Genomic DNA, 15,394 nt, shown 5'->3' with positions numbered 1-15,394 from the left:
GAGATTTTTACGTGGAAAACACCTGGTTCAAAAGGTGAAAAAAACCACGACCTACTACTCAGTAGGATTTTTCCAAACTTCCACTAAAATCACTGAGCCAAAAACTGCATTTACAAAAACTCTTTTGTAAACCTAGGATTAACTCTAATCCTGTTGTGGCACACAACTTCAACTGTTGCGACAACTTCAAGTTAACTCTAACTTGAAAACTCTAAGTACCTAATACAATTACTTCTATAAAAATTGAAAAGGTACAATAAAAACACCTACTACAATTGAACTAGAAATAAAAGAAAGACACTTGGAACTGGTTCAAGTAGCTTCAGGATTGCACACTTGAATCACACATGAATTGCTTGCAAAATTGCCTTGCTATTTTGCTCTCAATTCACGTTTAACTTCTGCTTATGTGTATTACCTGTAAAAGAGAACAACACTGATATTCAATGGGTTAGTAATTAGAGATTGACTGGGATAGAAATGCTACTCTTTTATGGTAGAAGAGTTCTAGTTGATCTCATACTCTAACACTATCCTCTTCCTAAACTGCGTTCTCTTCGTGTAAGGAGTCTTTCTCTCCTTATCCAATATGCAACTTTTTCGATCAGATCAGGAGATATTACTTCTGATAAGTTAGATTTATCTCCTTCATGTGCATCTCACATGTTTGGGTTGATCACGACTGTGCTTCACAAGATGGACTCGGTCCATGACTGAGTTCCTTTGTTCAGTCTTCAAAACTTCACATTTACTTGTGCCACCAGCGAGACAGTGAATACAATGAAACACATAGAATACAGTGATTTACATTGAAATACAATGAAAAAAAGATAATGAATACAATGAAACACATAAAATACAGTGAGATATATTGAAATACAATGATAAAAAAAGACAATGAATACAATAAAAAACAGCGAGATACATTGAATATATTAACAGAAAATTCAAGTTGCTCAGCCCCAACTCCGTCGCCTTTGTTCAATAAAAAAACAATATTAGCTACGGAATTTTCAACCATTAAAAAACATATGAATATAATAGCACCCAATTGTTTACATATCACACTAAGTCCCAGCGGAAAACTGATCTCACATCTTGACCATAAAGAATATGGTGTTGACTTCATCAATGCTTTTTCATTCCTTCAGTCTGCTCTCAAGAACCAGTAATGCAGTCATGGCCTAATATACAGTGCAATCCCAAAAAAAAAAAACCGCCTATGGAGATACACAGATGAATACATTTTATGCATCTGCTTTTTAGGGCGTGTAACAGAAAGTCGATGTAAATAGAGAGATATGGGGTAGGGGATAGGAGAAATTTGAGGGGATATGAGAGAGAAAAATAATACAAAGCTTATTTTATGACTTAAGGATAGGAGGTGACCATAAATAAATATTTGGCTATAAAAAGTCAAAAGGTAGTTATGGAATATAATTTTTTAAAAAGGTATTTATTTAAAATAAATAAGGTATCAACTTTTATAGGAGGTAACTAGTATTAATTTTGTTTGGACTCTGAACTATTCCAGTGACTTAAATGCTCGTGTTTGAATATTGTCGATTTCAAAAGTTAATCTTCTCATTTTAATAAGAACATAATTAACCCAAATAGCCGCCCCAACAGCTGAAACTTAAAAAAGGCGGTGAATATATAATATATGCATATTTTATGTAATATGCGTGTATAATTATATATAATAAATATATAATCTGCGTATATGACTAGAAAAGGTAAATAATGAATATGATCGGCTATTTGTGTAAATATCCAGATTATTGGACGGGCTAGAAATGAATTTGTACAGTGTAACTTGTTGGTCCAAGATGGCTTTTTGGGCTCAAGATAGCCCCTCATCTGATCAATAGACGTGCAACTACCTCCCGCCAAAGTTTACAGAGTTTGAAAATAATGGTCTGACTGTTTAGACCAATGGTACGTGATTTCAAAATGCGCTTCAGAAGATTGTACAGCATTTGTTCGCGTTCACTGAAAAACGAACCGGCGACTCATCTCAGAGCAGAATTACCACACAGAAAAAGTCCCAAGATATCCGGCGGTGAACCACCGGCGAAGGCAAAAAAAGTCAGTAGCTCGGATATAGTGCAATGGAACAGGACCATCACCCAACACATGCGACAAGGAGAATGCGATTCCGCACTGCGCTTATTTGATTCCATGCCTGCCAAGTCCTGTGTATCCTGGAATGCAATGATATCTGGGTATTTGTCGAACGGCAGATTGGACCTCGCACAGCAATTGTTTGATGAAATGCCTCAAAGAGATTTGGTATCCTGGAACATTATGCTTAGTGGGTATATCAAGAGTAAGAATTTTGGGTCAGCTAAGATATTGTTTGATCAAATGCCTGTTAAAGATGTAGTTTCGTGGAATGCGTTGCTTTCCGGGTATGCCCAGAATGGATACATTGCTGATGCTAAAAGGATCTTTGACATGATGCCTGTGAAGAATGAAATCTCGTGGAATGGACTTCTGGCTACGTATGTTCAGAATGGGAGGATTGAGGAGGCGAGGAAATTGTTTGAGTCAAAGGACTATTGGCCGCTGGTTTCTTGGAATTGCTTGTTGGGCGGGTATTTGAAGAAGCAGTTATTGGCTGAGGCGAGGGTGCTTTTTGATAGAATGCCTGTGAAGGATCAGGTCTCATGGAACACAATAATTTCTTGTTATGCCCAGAATGATAATTTGGAGGAAGCGAGGAAGTTGTTCGATGAGTCCCCCATTAAAGACGTGTTTACGTGGACTTCACTGCTTTCTGGTTATGTACAGAATGGGATGGTAGATGAGGCTAGAAGGATTTTCCATGAGATGCCAGAGAAGAATGAGATCTCGTGGAATGCAATGATTGCAGGATATGTGCAGTCTAAGAGGATGGACTTGGCGAGGGAATTCTTTGAGGCAATGCCTTGCAAGAACGTCAGCTCTTGGAACACAATGATAACAGGCTATGCACAAAATGGGGATATCGTGAGTGCCAGAAGTTTATTTCATTGCATGCCTTGTCGTGATTGCATCTCTTGGGCAGCAATAATTGCTGGATATGCTCAAAGTGGCAATAGTGAGGAGGCATTGCGCATGTTTGTGGAGATGAAAAGAAATGGCGGGAGGATAAATAGGTCGGCATTTACTTGCGCTTTGAGTACATGTGCTGACATTGCTGCTTTCGAATTAGGAAAGCAAATACATGGACTGCTTGTCAAGGCTGGATATCACACTGGTTGCTACGTAGGAAATGCGCTCCTAGCAATGTACTGTAAGTGTGGAAGCATTGATGAGCCATATGATGTGTTCGAGGAAATAGAAGAGAAAGATGCTGTCTCTTGGAATACAATGATCGTTGGTTATGCAAGGCATGGTTTTGGCAAACAAGCTCTTCAACTATTCAAATCGATGAAAGAAGCAGGTTTCAAACCTGATGATGTCACCATGGTAATGTTGATACATTATTAATTTTAGAAATGATTTCAAGGTTATTTTAGAACTGCTTTTGCATTTATGGAACTGTTCAAAACCACTCCATCCCTAATTGCTTAATGTGATTGTATGTAAAGATTGCTCCGGTGTGTTGTGGGTTACCTTTGCATGTTCCATTCTTTCTAGTTGAACAGTCACGCTACAGAGACCAACCATCATCTGATATAGGGTTTTGACACAATCATTATATTCTCAATACTTCCCTCTTATGTGCATGTTTTTTTATTTTCTTATTTTTATATACAGTTATTTAGGTTTCCTTTTTTTGTCCTTTTTCTTTATAGGTTGGTGTATTGTCTGCTTGTGGCCATACTGGCCTGATTGACAAGGGCATGGAATACTTTTACTCAATGGGTCGAGATTATGGAATAACTGCAAACCCGAAACACTATACTTGCATGATTGACCTTCTGGGTCGAGCTGGTCGCCTGAATGATGCTCAAAATCTAATGAAGGACATGCCATGTGAACCAGATGCTGCAACTTGGGGTGCTCTCCTTGGGGCAAGTAGGATCCATGGAAATACTGAATTAGGAGAAAAGGCTGCTGAAATGATTTTCAGTTTAGAGCCATTGAATGCAGGGATGTATGTCCTTCTCTCAAACTTATATGCAGCTTCTGGTAGATGGCGTGATGTTAGCAAGATGAGATTAAAAATGAGGGATATAGGTGTAAGGAAAATGCCTGGTTACAGCTGGGTTGAGCTGCAAAATCAGATTCATCTTTTTTCAGTCGGGGATACCATGCATCCAGACAACAAGAAAATATATGCTTTCTTGGAAGAATTAGAATTACTAATGAAGCAGGAGGGTTATGTCTCTGCCACGAAATTGGTCCTGCATGATGTGGATGAAGAGGAGAAGGCACACATGCTCAAGTATCATAGCGAAAAATTGGCTGTTGCCTTTGCAATTCTAAATGTACCATCTGGGAGACCAATTCGTGTGATGAAAAATTTAAGGGTTTGTGGAGATTGTCATACTGCTATCAAGATCATATCAAAGATTGTGGGGAGATTGATAATCATTCGGGATAATAACCGGTTTCATCACTTCAGTGGAGGTGTTTGTACCTGTGGAGACTATTGGTAGTACTAGAATGTGAAAGTTTACCAGTAGATTTCAGCGGCGGTAATATTTAGCTATTGCGCTGGCCATGAGGCCATCTCCACACATGTTGAGGATTTATGGTGGTTGCCGGACCCCACGCATAGCGGGAGCTTAGTGCACCGAGCTGCCCTGCACATGGGGAAGAAAAGCGCAAGCACTTGGTTTTAGTTCTTCCTCTATCCAACATGAAAAACTTTTTACTGAAGCAACTGTGCAGCAGAGGGGTAACTCCTTTCTTGTTGTTTGGTGATTTTGGTGCGTACAATCTGTTATCTCCTCATTGATGTTGGTAGAGAGGATATGTGCTGAGATATATGGTCCATCATCCTTGCAGTTAAGCATCATAGGACAAAAGGATGAGGAATAGTTGCCTTAAGTTTATCAGAAATCTGACAGCAAGAAGAATCAGGTGAATGTGTAGGAGAGGTTGAGCAGTTGTTCCTCTCAGATAAGTCGAATACCGCTTTTGAAGTACTGAATCTTTGTTAATCTGTTCTCTGGCTGATAGATTCTTGACAGGCCTATTCTATGCATCTCTGTCTGCCCCAAATGTATGACAGTGACTGTTCATTGTGTATCATAAACTGAGCTCACTGATTGATTTCCTACTTCTTTGAGCACCACTAGCTATGTGGCAATGATATTGTTGTGCCTCAATATTGACATATGATGGCCCTCTCTTCAAAATCTGCTTACTAACAGAATTTATGCTGCCTAAGATTACTTTTGCCCTGAGTTAACCTAATCTGCAGCCATGAGAAAAGTCATAGTACATCTTTTCGGGATCTGCTGAGGTGGACATTTGTTGGATGACTAGACATTCACCATACTCAGTTGTCGTTGGTACTGGTATCCTTCTGAGTTTCGAGAGCAAAAGGTAAGGAAATTTCCTTCATCCTAAATTTCTCTTCCTATGATCAGTAGTTCGGGTGAGAGTCACTTAAGATGTTATTGTAACTCTGTTCAAAGCAGAGATTGTACAGTCTCTGTATTTGTAGTGTTTGTGTTTCTAACTAGTTACATTCAGTTTCAGGAAGAAAAGAGTAATAAATCGACAGATTGAACAAAATGGTGGGAAAAGCCACATTGCTTGAAGGTAGAAAATACTTTGATCTGGTAAGTGGATCCGATGGGAAGTGTTTTGGATAGGGATGTAAACATATATCTGCTCAAGCAACTTTGTTTCCAGTCGGAGTAGTATCATTTAACCTGACATAGTAAGGCAGGATAGCAGTCAAGTGGATTTTGGGATGAACCAACTCTATAATAGAACGAGAGATACCAAGAAACGTTTGTCTAGTTTTGGAATCCCCGCTTAGCCCTTCAATAACTTACTGGCAATAGTGTTTGATGATTTTGGCTGGCTGTGTTTCCTGTTGCCGATACAATTCAGAGAAATTTTAACTATCTCAACATTTGTATAAAGTGGCACTGCTTCATGTTTAATTTTTACTCAAGCCATGAAAGGTACGACCAAGGAGATTGTTCACACACTGAAGAGAGTACTATGCTACCAGTCTGAGGCAACGGGTAGAAAGAATAATTGGCCTGAAACCTTCAGTTGGATTTCTTGAGTAATTGGAAGCGGGAGGCTAGCCCAGCGATGTGTTTGAGGCTTTTTTGTTTAATCAAAATATGTTTATGGCTTAATATGCTGAACTGTCAATGTACCATACAGTTGGACACAAGGTGGTTACACATGTAGATTCACATAAATCTGGAATAGCCTAAATAGGACATAGAAACCTGTTTGCGCTTCTCTCTGATTGGAACATTGCTATCTTTTTTCATGATTATATTTTTTCTTTATAATCCTTTTTGCAATAGTGTGTGTTTCTTAATCAATAGCATTAAGCAGAGAATGCAGTGAGAGATTAGCAGCATATGAAAATACTTTATAATCAAATTTATACAGAGATGAGTTGAATTTTGCAGAATAAGTTCATGATCCTATTCAGGTCAACAGTTATCAAGTCTACCTAGTTTTAAGACGGGCATTTGCAGTCAAAGTGTCAATAACCAAATCTTTTCATTTTGTTCCTTCCCCAGTTGTTAGTTTCCTTTTTACGCTTTGTTCCACTTCCAGGATTACCAACAGCCCCATCAGAGTGGAAACAAACCACTGCTCGCTGTAAACGAAGAAATATATTATAAATGAGCACTCCCTCTCTGAACCTTTACTATACTTCATTTACAAAGCTAGATCCAACTTGATATTTTAAACAGTAAGATGGGTATGTGTTTTACCTCAATGCTAGCTTTTTGGCCTTGTAAATTTCCTGTTCAGAACAACATGAGGTGTGACTCGACGAGTATAATTTTCATAAAAGTACAATTATAGTCAGGATTTCTCACCAGGGTACTTAGGCATGATTTTCTCACCAGAGCCAGTCTCATCTTTTATTTCTATACCAGGATGGCACTTATCTTTTTGGCCTTGTAAATTACCTATTCAGAACAACACAAGACGTGACTCGACATGTATAATTTTTTTAAAAAAATCAATTATAGTTAGGATTTTCTAACCAGAGCAGTTGGGTAAGATTTTCTCATCAGAGCCAGCTTCCTTTTTGGGTTGTATACCAGGATGGAACTTATCTTTGGACTTAATGATTTGGGAAAGAGTTCCATCATCAGTTTCTTCAAGATTTTTAAGAGGTTAGACAACAGGTCTTTGCACAGAAATAGTCTTTAAGCTTTGACATAGAATTAAAAAACCAGTAAATCAACATACCTAAGAGCGATTCAATAGCGGCTCGAGCAGATACTTGCTCTGCCATTTTCTTACTTCCAGCTTCCTCACCTTTGTAAGTTCTAAATCCCAAAGACACAGAGGAAATAAAAACTGAACTTTGCCCTTCATATCCTGGGTTATATATAGGCCTTCTCAGGTTCTTCGTGATAGCAAATTCATATAGAATGGATTTGCACAATAGTGGTTCCTTGAACACAACAAAAGACAAACAAGAAAGTAAAATAAGTTATGTATTTTAAGCAAAACATAAATGTTTAGATATTAAGAGGGTGTTTGGATTCGCTTTTAAGCTGGTCAAATCAACTTTTAAAACCTTTTTAGCTTTTTTCAATGTTTTGGTAAAATCAAAAAATAAGTTAAAAACTGTTTAAAACAAGCCAAAAGCAATAACCTGGGCAACCCCAACTTATTGTTTTTTTGGCTTAAAAGTTATTTCTGTTGAAAAATTACCTTTTAATCCAAGCCAAACGGGCTCTAAGCTAGCGTTTTGCCATAGATTCCCAAATTTCTTTTGAAAAATTTGATTTGGGTGAAGTTTGGTTTGAAGATGAAAATGCGTTTGGACATCAATTTAAAACATATTTCAATTTTTTTTTTTTTGGAAAAAACATGAAACATGACTTATAACCACAAGTTCTAGAAACTATCACAAATACTTAATAGTACATTCATCAATAACGTTCATTATATTATCAAAAACCATCCTGAACATAAATAAATTTGGTACAAAATTATCATTTTTATAATGAACTACATAATACATTATTAGATGACCGATAAGACAAAACACCATTATTACAAAGTAATAAATGGTGGGCTCTTTTATAAAATACAAAAGTTTGGGACAATTTTAAAAAAATGTAATAGTAATATTTTTTGGGCCAAAACCAACTCTTGCGATTTGGGTTTTGGGAATTCGCCAAAATATGGATAAAATTTACGAACAAACATATATTTGCCCAAAAAAACCCAAATAAGTTTTGGCAAAATATATGACCAGACGGGTCAAGTGTGAAGAGTACCCTATAAAGAAGTGAACATTCTGGAGCATCAATTTTTTTACAGATGTTTTCATAAGCTAGTTTTGCAGCTGCTTGCTCAGCTTGAATCTTGGTGGGATGAGTTGATGTTGATTCGTATTTGGATCCATCAACCAAGACTGTTGATCTGAACTTTGGCGCGTGTGTAAAACCTTCATTAACTGTATGATAAATTGGGAGAGGTTTGGCCAATTTTTGTGTGTACTCTTGTAGCTGATTCTTATACATTACTGGTGATGGAATAACTGGTAAAAAAAGATTTATTAGTAGTAAGGAGTCAATACGAAAACAATGCATTAAAAAACATGAGAAGATAGTTGAAATGAGAGGTGCATACTAGGAGGAAATTTGGGAAACTCCATTACTTGAGATGATTGAAATGGATGATTTTGCTCCATAAAGAGAAACACAGAGTTTTGTGAAACTATGCAATTTTTTTTAGAAACTAATATGGAGTCTTTGAGGGTACAACTTGTGATAGTTCTGCAAAACATTTCCTAAAGTACTTTGCATGGGAAGTTGAGGTGTGTGTGAACTGTAAAAAGGAATCATTTTGTACCACAATATTACTACTGTATTTTTTTATTTTTTTTACTTTTCTAAAAAAATGTTACTACCACCTTTTTATTAAGGAACATTTGTGTAAAGCCTTAGGCCATAAAGGGAAAAAATGTGCTTTATAATGGCAGGTTCTCTTCTAGAATCTCACGCTTTGAAATGGGTGAAATTCAAAAATAACCAGTTTTACAAGTGGTAATTAAAAAATAATCACAATTTCAAAAGTAATCGAAATTTAACTACTTTTCATGTAAAGATAAATCTAAACAAAAACATTATTCAAAATCCGATAAATATTCCAGGAGTTCCGGTATAATATACTGGGCTTCCAGGATGGTATACTGGAGTTCCAGCATAATATGCTGGAAGTTCATACATAGGTACTTCAATCTCCAGTATATTATGTTGGAACTTTTCGTGTGTTGGAGTTCGAGCATAATATGCTGATTGCAGCAAAATAGAGGCTATTTTTCAATTACGTACCAATTCGAAAACTGGATAACCCGTCTGTGGTGTTTTCGCTTAAAATGGAATCCACTTAGTTTTATGTTTTCCCCATTTTTTAGGTGACTGTATGGTAGTTAATTTGTCAGTTTGCATTTTACCATTTGTTTTTTCTTTTAGTTTATCATTGTTAAGAGTCTTAAGGATTAAAAAAAATGGCATATTTTTATTCTAATTAACTTATTTACTCTCATTATGTTATGTGTAATTGTGTACTTATTAGATATTGCATCTGGTCATCTGACAAAGGAAAGAGAGAAAAACTATGATTCCACTTTACATTGAGAAAACATCAAGCAACTAGCTTTTCATAATAATCACCAATTTATATAACGGAAACATATAAAAAGTTTTCACCAATTTCTTCCCTTTTTCAAGCAATGGCATAATTGACTCATATACTATACCTGCAAATTGTTAACTGGACTATACATACAACTTGTACAAAACTATTAGTCACAGACCTATCAAGTCACTACAAAATTAAGACATACAGCAACTAATTACCATTTATCTAACAAGAAATATAAAAATGTCGTCTCAATTCAGAAATAGCAGGAGACCAATTATGATCTTCATGGTATACAAAACTTAGGAATTAAGTTTACAGAATAAATATAGCTGACCCTACATACTGATAATTTACAGAATCAAGACATCTAAGTGTAATTGCTAAAGAGTTAAACTAGGCATGAAGTGCAGCAACTTTTTTAAGATAAACCATCAGCTTCATTGTGTCGCCTTCAATTGGTTCTGCCTACGAAAATATATTTAAGAGAATCCTATTAGAGGAATTATGTCAGATGGAGAAATACAAGAAGAGTAATTGATTATTGGTTTTGTGAACATATCACAGGTGTCTCAAGTGACAAAGAATGTGTAAATATCCAAAACAAAGGGGTCAAATGATTTACTAAATCACAAGGCACTTACAACCAGAATGTAGGCCACTTCTGTTATCCACAAATCCCATAGCGCAAAAGAAGGCACAAGTATTAGAAAAAGAAGGAATATAACCTGAAAATTTACCAAAATTACTTTCTAAGTTAATGAGAACACACTTGATTACAATGATTTGTATCGAAAGGCAGTGGCGGAGCCACATGCACCCTTTACTTTTTTATATTTTAACTCTCTTTAATGAAAATTTTGGCTCCGCCACTGTCGAAAGGGCAGCTCAGTGCACAAAGCATCCCGCGTTCACGCAGAATCCGGGGAAGGGTCGCACCCCAAGGAGGTATAATGTAGGCAGTCTACCCTGATGCAAGACCAGTGATTGATTCCAGGGCTCGAACCTGTGACCTATAGGTCACACGAAAACAACTTGACCGTTGCTCCAAGGTTACCTTCATTACAATGATTTGTATCATATAATGTGAAATTGAAGATGAAGAACTTTTAATTTTGCATATTCAAAGAACTCTGAGAAAACACAGTATCAACTACATACCTAGGCAAGGAAGCATGCTTCCTCCGAAGTGGAGTGGTTTGTTCACCCACAATGCTCCTCGAGATATGCAAATTGTGACTCGAACCAAACAACTCCAATAAATTGATATAAAAGCACCACCCATAAGAAATTTTCATTGCATTTTACAGTATATTTGGTGCAATAACTTTATTCAGTCGAAGCAACATTATTTGACACGACACACTAAGCCCCATTAATATGCAGTGAGGAGTCTGAAAAATAAACACTCAACTAAAAATAATTGAGTAAATCATTACTACTAGAATGCACGAACCAGCATCACTCTTGGAAATAGAACATGATCAATTGGATCCAAAGAAATATTATGGATCCACTATTGAGTCACTAGAGCATTTGATCATAGAAAAAGGAACCCTTCTAAACAAAGATGCAATAATATGAAACAGTTTTCTTTTTTCCCCTCATGTTAGAGTTATGGCTATCTATTATGGCAACTGCTGCTCAGCTTTGATTGTTATACAAAAGTATCACCAGAAAAAGCATCAAAAATAGCAAGGGTTCAATAATTAGTTTTAATTGGTTTCAAGCATCTTATTTCAATCTCCTCACTCAAAACTTAATTTCACGATGTATGCGTATGTTGGAGAGGAGACTTTGGAAACGGCCATGCTCAAACACGAACAAGATGATGATTGTCTCTCCTATAATATCCACCATATACTCATAATTATCACCGATTAGATGATAATCAAAGTTGCCATCAGGAAAATCAAATGTGTGATTGTTAGATTAAAGTCGTTGCTTTCCTTACGATCTGTAACAACCATAAATTGTGAGATAGAGGAAGAATAAAGAACGAAACCAACATCAAGATCTAACAATGAAAACCTAAGTTGTCCACATCATAGGATTAAAAATTGTATTAGAAACTTTAACTTTTTTGGTGGTTGAACGTAAAAATGCAGAACAACCTTTACCAGAAGAACATATTTCTTGTACAAGCTTTTGGTAGCAACTAACCTTTCAGACAAAGCACCTAGTATGATCACTGCCACAAAGACTCCTGAGGCATCTCAGGATGATAATTTAAATCTATTAGTTCAAGAGAATTCAGAATTATGTAGATCACTTTTTCACAAACAAAGTAGCAGTCATAATGGGAAAAAACCGTACCTCATGTCTCTAGCATCTTTTTTTTTTTTTATCAATTTCCTTCTCTCAAATCCAAACTCAAGCTTCGACATTGGCTGAGTAGATGGTGATCCACTTTTGACAAACCACATAATAGGGATCATCTAATTTCTCGAATGCACCAATGGATGAGATAAAGTCTTCGCGCATTCATCAGACTCAACAATTTCCTTGGTAAATAAAACGACATCATAAACTGTTTCGTTGTTGACAGTACTCCTCTTCAGATGTTCGATCTTTAGGGTCAAACATAAGCAAGCGTTCAAGCAGCTGCAACGCCATTGGAAATTTTTGTGCAAACAGGATCGGTTTTTTTCTCTGCATGTTAATGAGGTATTTTCTTGCCTTTTCATTTCTAATCTGCAAGTTTCAATTTAAAACAAAAAGAGAAAGTTCTAGACAGGAAAAAGTACAAGGGAAATGTAAGTGTGGCAATGAAACAATCTGGATGATGCCACTAAAGTAACACAGGAACGTAACCTGAGAGGGAAAAAGAAGTCTATAATGAGATAACTGACCTTAGCAACAGTTTAAGGAGAAGATGTCCCAGCCGGAGGCGGATGTAGTGTAATAACTATGGGTTCCGATGCGGAGTAAAAATTTATTAAAATTGCAAAAATAATATATATGAACTCATAACTTTAAAAATATAATGGGTTCAATATTAAAGACATTAAAATTGAACTCATAGGATTTAAACTTGATCCAATCGATTGAACTATATTGGTTTGGATTGGTTTGGTTTGTCGGGTTTTTCGAGTTTTCGGGTTTTTTTGTTACATGAATATTATTTCAATCTTACTTTGTTAAAATTGTAAATAAAGCTTTGATAAGTGAATATATGTTTCGTAAATATGGAAAAAATTGACAAATATATGATCTATTAAAATATTCTAATGGGAGAATTTTTTTAGTAACACATGATAGTTATTTTCTTAATCATCTAACAATAATTTTTCGTTAATTTCCGTTTTCAAGGTTAATACATGAGAGGATCCCAAATATTTCTATATTTTCTAAAGAAAAATCACTATAAAGTCTTAAAAATATAAATTAAAATTTATATATTTATATGCCGGTTTGGTTCGGATTTTTTTACTCAATATCAAACCAAGTCAAACCAAACCTAGTCGTGTTTTTTAATTGATTTGATTTGGTATTTCAGTTTGGTGCGATTTTCCAATTCGGTTTGAACACCCCTAGCTGTAGTCATTAAACCGTCGTCGCAGCCGTTGTTTTCGGTGGTGCAATCTAACAATTGTTGTTCGGAGAGTGAAATCAAGTTGTCTGTTGAGAGTTTGTGCCGGGGGAGGGGTTAGGGGTGAAACAACAAGGAAGGGGGAAGTAGTCATCGGCAGAACACAACCCCTACTAGGGTTTCTAAAAGCAGTGGAGGAAAAAAACGGGGAAAAAAGAGAAGAAAGAGGAAAGAGAAAGGAGGAGAGAGTAAAGAGAGAGGGAGTGGAAAAAAATAATACACAGCATATTTAATGGCATAAATAGATATTTTGCTATAAAAATTAAAAATTAGTTATAGAAGATAATTTTTTAAAAGAATATTTATTTATAATAAATAAGGTATCAAACCTTTTCAATAATAAAATTTCCTTTCTCATTCATAAAGTTGCCCCGAGACTTCCAACTTCCAAGTAAATTTCAAACTTATAAGTAGAAATTGCCTTACGTATAAACTTAGAGGAGTATCACTTAGTGATTATTATAAACGCGAACTGCAAACGAATTTTCCTTATTGAACCTTCACACTATAAGAAATTTCACCCATTTCATTCTAATAGAGCGGATTAGGGGTGTACACAGCGAATCGAAAAATCGCATCAAATCGAAAAGTCAAATCAAGCCGATTAAAAAACTCTATTAGATTTGATTTGGTTTGGTTTAATATTGGTTCAAAAAAATTCGAACCAAATCGACATATAAATATATATATATACTTTTAAGACTTTTCATAGAATTTTCTTTAAAAAATATCTAAAAATATTTGCGATTCGATTATGGGAGGTAATATTTAGTTAAATATGAAGTGCTCTATTTTTATTAACTTTAAAAAAAAAATCTGCGACACATATATCAAACATGTTTGACGCATGTATATGATCTTACACACAAGTATATATGTATACATGTGATACATACTTGATACACATATAATACATATGTGATACACAGTGTGATCCACATATCATCTTTTTTTCATGTTCATCTTCTACTTCAAATTTTCAATTCAAACTACCTCAAAACTCTACCAAATCATCCCAAAATTGAGATTTAAACTCCTTAATATATACTCAATCTATTCCAACAACACCCACTTAAAAGAAAGTAAAAAATTTGAATTTTTTTGGACTACAAATTCTAATTGGCCAATATTGTTAGTATTTGGCTAATATTGTAATGTTTTATAAATTGACTAATTTTTATACTAATTTGATTATGGACGAACATAACTAGCAATTTCTCATTCATAAAGTTGTCCCTCTTGCCGCGTTGCCCCGAGACTTCCAACTTCCAAGTAAAAAAATTTCAAACATAAATATAAGAAATTGCCTTACTTATAAATTTAGAGTTGTATCACTTTTATTAATTATTATAAACGTGAACTGCAAATAAATTTTTCCTGATTGAACCTTCACACCATAAGAAATTTCACCCATTTCATTCTAATAGAGCGGATAAATACGAAAGGTATACATGTGTTTGACAATATTTGGTTAAAGTTTTAAAAATAAGAGTATATAAAATTAGAAGTTGAAAAGAAATTAATGAACTTTTTTCATTCAGTTGTATGTTCCTTTTTCCTATTTCTTTAGGTTTTTCATCGGCATTCACTTAGCCCTTCGATTATTCGAATTTACCTCCATTAAAAAGGGAAATGTTTTCCATCGGATCTTTTTATTCTTAAAGCTCAAATTGCGAATTTTTAATTAAAAGTGGAAAGATTCTATCCACATAAAAGTTCCTTTTAATTATAGAAAGAAAAAACACAGCAAACAAACTTTTATCAAATACTTATAATTAGCTTACTTTCCAACCCTACCCCTCGCTACCCCCACCCCCAAACGACAACCTCCCAAATATAATTGATGGTCATTGACTTGCTTGAAAGAGATAGTACTACTATAATTACTTTTCTGGGTGTCGTGGTGGCAGAAAAGTAGGAAGATTTCTGGACCCATAATTGAACATAATGCCAAAGCCCCATAATACAGCAGTCCACTTTTGCGATTTGCAAAAAGAGGCAGTGATGATGGATAACCAATTGGTCTAACTTTTACATTTGTAAAGCCTC

At 35.4% G+C, this 15,394-nt stretch overlaps 2 protein-coding genes and 1 long non-coding RNA gene across 6 annotated transcripts; 1 reads left to right on the top strand and 2 right to left on the bottom strand.

Moving 5' to 3' along the window:
* Positions 1–1,872: 1,872 nt before the first annotated feature.
* On the top strand, positions 1,873–6,441 carry LOC104219997 (pentatricopeptide repeat-containing protein At4g02750). 3 transcript variants are annotated; one of them, XR_011406327.1, is made up of 3 exons: positions 1,873–3,453; positions 3,783–5,484; positions 5,641–6,441. XR_011406327.1 is itself a non-coding variant. In XM_070171411.1 (2 exons), exons 1-2 carry the CDS (start codon positions 1,936–1,938, stop codon positions 4,587–4,589), a joined length of 2,325 nt encoding a protein of 774 aa, XP_070027512.1. In that variant the 5' UTR covers positions 1,873–1,935; the 3' UTR covers positions 4,590–5,485. The 3 variants fall into 3 exon arrangements, 1 of the variants encoding a protein (XP_070027512.1); XR_011406326.1 differs by having other exon boundaries at positions 5,635–6,441; XM_070171411.1 differs by lacking the exon at positions 5,641–6,441 and having other exon boundaries at positions 3,783–5,485.
* Positions 6,442–6,487: 46 nt separating this feature from the next.
* Positions 6,488–8,832, bottom strand: LOC104219998 (double-stranded RNA-binding protein 4-like). Its single transcript, XM_009770778.2, has 7 exons — positions 8,740–8,832; positions 8,385–8,647; positions 7,342–7,549; positions 7,134–7,247; positions 6,963–7,055; positions 6,855–6,886; positions 6,488–6,736 (listed from the first exon to the last, which is right to left on the bottom strand). The coding sequence occupies exons 1-7, from the start codon at positions 8,798–8,800 to the stop codon at positions 6,620–6,622; spliced, it is 888 nt and encodes a 295-aa protein (XP_009769080.1). The 5' UTR covers positions 8,801–8,832; the 3' UTR covers positions 6,488–6,619.
* A 1,177-nt stretch (positions 8,833–10,009) lies between these two features.
* On the bottom strand, positions 10,010–12,560 carry LOC104219999 (uncharacterized). Of its 2 annotated transcripts, XR_011405934.1 has the most exons (4): positions 12,070–12,560; positions 10,915–11,959; positions 10,398–10,810; positions 10,010–10,221 (listed from the first exon to the last, which is right to left on the bottom strand). It is a non-coding gene; the product is annotated as an uncharacterized lncRNA (long non-coding RNA). The 2 variants fall into 2 exon arrangements; XR_709413.2 differs by lacking the exon at positions 10,010–10,221 and having other exon boundaries at positions 10,349–10,810.
* Between the last annotated feature and the right edge of the window lie 2,834 nt (positions 12,561–15,394).

The sequence above is a fragment of the Nicotiana sylvestris genome, chromosome 3, assembly GCF_000393655.2.
Source record: "Nicotiana sylvestris chromosome 3, ASM39365v2, whole genome shotgun sequence".
In the NCBI taxonomy this organism is placed as follows: Eukaryota; Viridiplantae; Streptophyta; class Magnoliopsida; order Solanales; family Solanaceae; genus Nicotiana; species Nicotiana sylvestris.
This window is presented reverse-complemented; position numbering and strand designations above follow the sequence as displayed.